Source organism: Trichoplusia ni, chromosome 5, assembly GCF_003590095.1.
Source record: "Trichoplusia ni isolate ovarian cell line Hi5 chromosome 5, tn1, whole genome shotgun sequence".
In the NCBI taxonomy this organism is placed as follows: Eukaryota; Metazoa; Arthropoda; class Insecta; order Lepidoptera; family Noctuidae; genus Trichoplusia; species Trichoplusia ni.
In genome coordinates, this window is record NC_039482.1 from 15,101,987 (window position 1) to 15,107,986 (window position 6,000).

The 6,000-nt window shown below is 46.3% G+C and overlaps 1 protein-coding gene across 1 annotated transcript in view; it reads right to left on the reverse strand.

Moving 5' to 3' along the window:
- Positions 1–5,378, reverse strand: part of LOC113493706 (nascent polypeptide-associated complex subunit alpha, muscle-specific form) — a 22,060-nt gene extending 16,682 nt beyond the window's left edge. The window contains exons 1-3 of the mRNA XM_026871698.1: positions 4,966–5,378; positions 4,293–4,361; positions 1,907–3,495 (exon numbers count right to left, since the gene is read on the reverse strand). Coding sequence (XP_026727499.1) covers positions 1,907–3,495; positions 4,293–4,332 — 1,629 coding nt within the window. The 5' untranslated portion in view covers positions 4,333–4,361; positions 4,966–5,378. The remainder of the gene's footprint in view (positions 1–1,906; positions 3,496–4,292; positions 4,362–4,965) is intronic.
- Between the last annotated feature and the right edge of the window lie 622 nt (positions 5,379–6,000).

Here is a 6,000-nt window from a genome sequence, read left to right on the forward strand (position 1 = left end):
ATTCAAACGAAGTTGGAGTTGCATGTTGTCGCAGATAATGCACTCCATTTCAGTAAGAAGAGACGTTCAGATGTATTTCTATCGACTATATTTGAGGCAATGGTATACAAATTAAACGTCCCGAGCAGATCAGCGAGGCGGGCTCGCCGCGGCGCTGCGCCGGCGCATCGTTACGCTCTCACACCGTGCTGTGGGAACGCACTTTTTTGGCAACCAATCTCTATTGTCGTACCGTTCCGCAGATGCGTTTTTGTTACACTTGGAAAGCACACATATTAGTATAATTGCTAATTATTAAACCCGTTTCCTCAATAAAAGTGTGAATCGTGCCTTCAAGAGCTGGAGATGTGCTAATACCTATTTCACACAGTATCGGAGTCCATAGTATCCTGGTACTCACTATGTCTGAACAGCGTGAGTCTATTTGTCTTTAATGGTATAGCAGACATGACCTATTTGGGGTGCACAGGTCGCCAGGGTCTGCCAGTCTACTCCTCGTATTAATCATGGACCTGACATTGAAATTAGAATTGCAATCATGATTAGCCTTACATGCTACCGGATGGAGTAGTCGCTCGTCCCCGTAAAACGTAAATATCCATAATGGAAAGAGTAAAAGTTTGAAACTAGATAAACTCGTTTGTAACCCATTTAACTCGATTTCATTCATTTGTAAGCATCTTTGGCTAATAATACACTGTTCGAAAGTAAACATCACCATGATAATACTTAGGAGTAGCAGACGCTAGTCACAATATTGCGATTATCAACTCTCAATACCGTGCTATAAGAGTAGAGCTTTTCGTGATTCAACTGTTTGTATGCGAGCAGCGCATTGTTAGAACATTGGAAAGCAATAAAGTTACGTGTTGTTACGAAGCAACCGGTCGCTCATCCATAGTAACGAGCTTTGACCGCGCGGCCTCGCAGTGAAAGCCTGTGTGGCCGGCCCGAATATTAGTGGTCAGCGATCGCCTAAACTCCATACCATTCGTCAAATGTATCGCCAATGTCTATTTGAATAAATTTATAATGAGCTTCTGCTATGTGTATAGAGTATGACGACCGGGGGCCTCGTTAACATTCCGCGCTGGTGATGCGCCGCGCAGGGCACTTTCCAGCGGACACGATCTTGACGAAATCGAGAGTGGCATTCGATTCGGGCATCGGACGATCGCGGCCGCTGGTTTCACTCGAGCGATAACTGCGTCTTTGGACTACGGCACTCCCACACAACGCACTATCCTACGCTATCACTTTCACCGTTTGTAGAAAATAATTAAAATATTTGCATATGAAATGTTGCGTAATAAACTAACGGTTTCGCAATAACTTTGGTGAACAAAACTCGTCAAACGAAATCTTTTTAAGGCCCGGTGCGAACCGAGTGATCCGCGTAATGGACGCAGCTCGAGCGTGCGATATTGATCAGGATCATTAGGTAGGCGACAGATTGGATGCGGTCAAATGTGAAATTGTTACTTTCAGTAAACGCTACTTGAAGTATATTTATAATCAAATAAGAAAAGAACGGCTCAGGTTTGTTTAAGGAGTGGGCCACCGATCACCGCATGTTAGTGTTACAGCTTCCTAACAATCATGCCGTCAATACGTCTGACATTCGTGACCAGTCTGTCACTCTGATTGCCATTCAAACCGTCATCGCGGCCGTACAGTTATGGCACTTGTCAAGACGTAGTAAATAATCTTGAAAAATAGGAAATTGGTTATTTTGTCTATAATTAATTAAACAACATTATCGTCCGCAAAGATAATACCGGAATGTGATACTTGACGTAATTACGTTTACATGTGTACATAACTTGATAAGAGAATGTTCGATTATGCTGTAAGACATGATTTCCTGAAATAATAAATATTGAATAATTACGTGAAGTTGACTAACCTTGATTCTGTTCCGTCTGCTGGCTCGCAGGATGATGCCGTCGTTCTCGATGTAGTCGGGTACCTCCTTGCGGTTGGAGAAGTTGAACACGACGGAGGTGGAGGCGGGCGGGGGCGCGCGCGGGCGCCGCGCTGCCGAGGGGCTGCCGCTGCCGGGCCGCGCCCACGCTGCGCCGCCGCCGCTTTCGCGCTTCTCGCCGCTCTGGCTCTCACAGACTTTCTTCTCTCCAGAGCCGCTCCAGGCGCGCTCGATCCCAGCTGCGCCTATTCGCGACACGGCTGGCTTGGCTTCCGACGGACGCTCAGTGGCCACGTGCCCATTTACTAATGGCACGGTGACAGCGTCTAGTTTCGGCTTTGCCTTCGGTTCCGGACCGAGACTACATTCCAGCGGCGCCGGTTCCGAAGGGCTGAGCGGCCGCGTGCACTCGGGTGGCGAGCGCGGGATGGGCTCCACGAGTGCTGCCGGCGGGGGCTCCCGTCTCTCGGTGCGTCCTGGAGGAGTTTGATCACATTCCGTCGGTGGCGGCGAAGCCGATGCCAGTCTAGTATGTTCGGGGGTCTTTTCTTCTGCATCCTCTAGTGTTTCGTCGCTTGAAACGTCAGCAGCACGCGCCGGCATGGGTCGAATTACACCTACGCGACGTGCTTTCCCAAGAAGGACTTGGTTGGTAGCCGCTAGAGGTGGCAAATGAGAAGCGGCTCGGGGGGCTTCAAACGCGTAGCGTACAGTAAGCCCGGCACGAGCGATACCGTCCAGAGCAGCGCGCGACACTTGACGAGCTCCTGCCGGTTCCGTGGTTTCCACCTCCTCATTTGGTATCGGCGTGGCCGGCACTGGTGTCATTGTTTCTGAGAGCGGAAGAGGACTCGGCGACCGAGGGCTGAGCGGCGGCGCCTCTAATAAGTCGTGAGGTTCCGGTGTTGAGGTACGAGGGCCTTCAAAACCTCGCAGGACGGCAGATACGCGAGCCGCCGGTGCTGCGCGACGCGTAGGAGCACTCTCAAATTTACGTAGGGTGGAGCGGACCACATCTGGAGGAGGCCGTTCAGTCTCTCGAAGCAATGGGGTTGGGCGGCGAGGAGGGCGCGCGGCTCGCGGCTGTGGCGGAGGGCGCGGCGCCAGCGGCGGCGGCGGAGGAGAGGGCGACGGCGCTCGCGGCTCATCTCGTGTGTCCAAGCGGCTGAGGGCGTCCACGGAACGAGCACGCTTGACGGAGTCTCGTCGTGTGGCGGACGCGAGCGGAGCAGGCGGCACTGCTACGGACGCCGGGCGGGGAGGGCGCGGGTGCGAGCGGGACGCGGGCGCGGGCGGCGGCCGCTCGTCCAGCAGGTGCTCCAGCGATGCGGCGCGCCGAAGCACAGATGGGCGGCGACGTGGCGCGTCACGAAGCGCCAGACTAAGATACCGCGATTTAAGTCTTTTGACTATGCCTGGTCCATAGCGCAGTTCCTCGTCTTCATCATCGTGTTGCGGCTGAGGCGGCGGCGGCGGCGGCGGCTGCGGCGGCGGTTGCGTGGGCCGCGTGCGCGCCGCGCGTCGCTGCAGCAGCTCGCGCTTCCACTGCGGCAGCGATCCGTTCGACATTCCTGAGACACAAACACAAGAACCAACTTTGTACACATTTATAGCTTTACAGGCAACATGAAAGGATACATACATGATAAAAATTATATGCTTAACTATCTTCCCAGCAGCTAAAATATGTATATAGAAAATAAATTATAAGAAGAAACAATTGTCCATTGCAAGCAGGCGACAAAAATAAAAGATCCTACAGCAATGAGAAGAGATCAGTGCCGGAGTACAACCCAGAGCATGTGTACCACGGATAAACACTTAAAATTATGTTAGGACTGTTAGTTGAATGGAATCATTTTATTGGGTCAATAATAGTTGTATAGATGATACTTATGAAAACTCAACACAAAATGCAAGTTATTAGGTCAGCAGTAACAGGTAATTGTGTGTTGTGAGTTGGCTACAAAACACTCTCTTTTGTTAAGCAGTTGTTACTAATGAAATGTGGCAAATGAATAAGGTGACAAATGTGAAATCACATATATTTTGAGTTTTGAGTGAGACATTATGTGTTATGTTATCAGTGAGCCACCGAGTTGTTTTGAAACTTTAAACTTATTGTGCTTACTTGATGACACATAATAATGGGTTTTCTGGGTAATGAGTCAAAAGAAAAGGTAGCTTAAAAATGTAAACAAGCATATGTAAAAAACATATTCCTCCGTACTCACATAAAACCCTACAGGTTACAGGAAACTAAGAATGATTAACATACACAACAAGCAATGAGCACAAAATTAACATCACAAGCCCTAACCTAGCTGAGTGAGGCATGTGTTAGTAGAACAGTGACATCAACACTCACCAAAGTCCTGAGAGGACTCCAGGATGGTTTCCACCATCATCTTGTGTCGGCCGCACCAATCTTAAGCAACTGAATAAAAATGCAAAATAAAATCACCAATAAGCTTCACACACACAAAACCTATTTCACTTGTGATGCTTACTCTCTGATCATTTTCATGCATAACTTTTGCCTATAACCTTTTTATTTCAATTTCAGTTTAAATAATAATTTATAATACCTACATATTATCTGAAATGACTAATGTGAATCAATGCTTTTATAAAACTGATTCATCCTACCACAAAGAAGGGCACAAGTTGTATTTTAGTTGAATCCAGCCTTAAGCTTGATAGCCACTTCAATAAATTAGTACTGCGATGGATGTTGATCACAATACACTTGATAGTAATCAGTGATAAGGTATAATAGCACGGTGGCGTTGAGAGCACGTAGCCAACGTCGTTGACCCCGCGGCCCGCGCTCTAACTAGCGTCTCGTCTAACTGTAGTTATTGCCTCGTTACACCAGGTAAGGCGTTTAAACGCAATCATCAAGTGATTTTTGAATGGCACGCGCAGGCTCGCGAGCCGCCCGCTCCGTACTGCCTCTACGTCCGAAAACAATAGCTTCGACAATCGCCAGCCGGTGCATTCCATTTCCCCATACTTCAAATAACTCGATCGATTCTTACCTGCTAAAAATCCATTGACGTATACCAGACGCACTTTTGATCCAGCTTGTAATTAAGAAAACTTGTCACTCTAACCACGGCGACATTTACGTAAAGTAGATTCTACTAATTCGTACACACTAGTAAAGCACACGCACTTTTAAATAACTTAAGAGTTCACCATGGATCACCCACGACGGGCCGCTAATATACACAAACTGATTATTTGTTGCCACGTTCGACTTAACTTACTCAAATAAAAACAAACTTTGCTTTTTTAAACTAACTTAAATCTGTATTTTGAGGAAGTCCAGTAAACAATAATAGTATTAAAAACACTAGCTACTCCACACAACCGAAACCGATGACACAAAGTTGATTCACTGAACTCACGACTGACTGAATCATGAATGAATGAAGTAACGAAGTATATTGAGTGAACAGCAGAACTATAGTGAATGACGCTTGGTGGTGTTCAAGACAAGTGGTGTTAGCGTTAGGAACCGCAGACTAAAAACATACTTTCAGTTTAAAGTTCATTCAATTTAAAACAATTTTGTTAATGAGCGAAATCGTTGCTGCAATATAATTTGGGAAGCCCTTGAATGTAGGTTGGCTTAAATGTTTTGTTTATCTTTGACATAAGTTTGTAATCAAAAGTTGAAATAATGGCTGAATCTTAATGCTATTTATTAATGGTAAGATTTCTTTATTTATTTATTTTTCCTGGATGAAATTGTAAGTTTCTAAGCTAATTGAACAGTTTATTCTAACACGTACAAACTAGCGACAGTGGCGTATTTTGTAAATACAGAGTTCGCAGAGAGAATTTTATTTATGGTTAAATGCACAGAGTGTATAATAATAAATACTATCCTTTTTTATATTTGAACGCGCTTAGGTGACCAGTTTACAATTTTGACATGTCGATAAATTGTTCATAAAGTGACGGGCCCATTTAAAGCTGGAACATCTTTCAATCGAGGGTTTTCTAAAACTGTCAACGTGAGATGGCAGCACTGTAGCGTGCGGTTCAATGAACTGGCAAATACATAC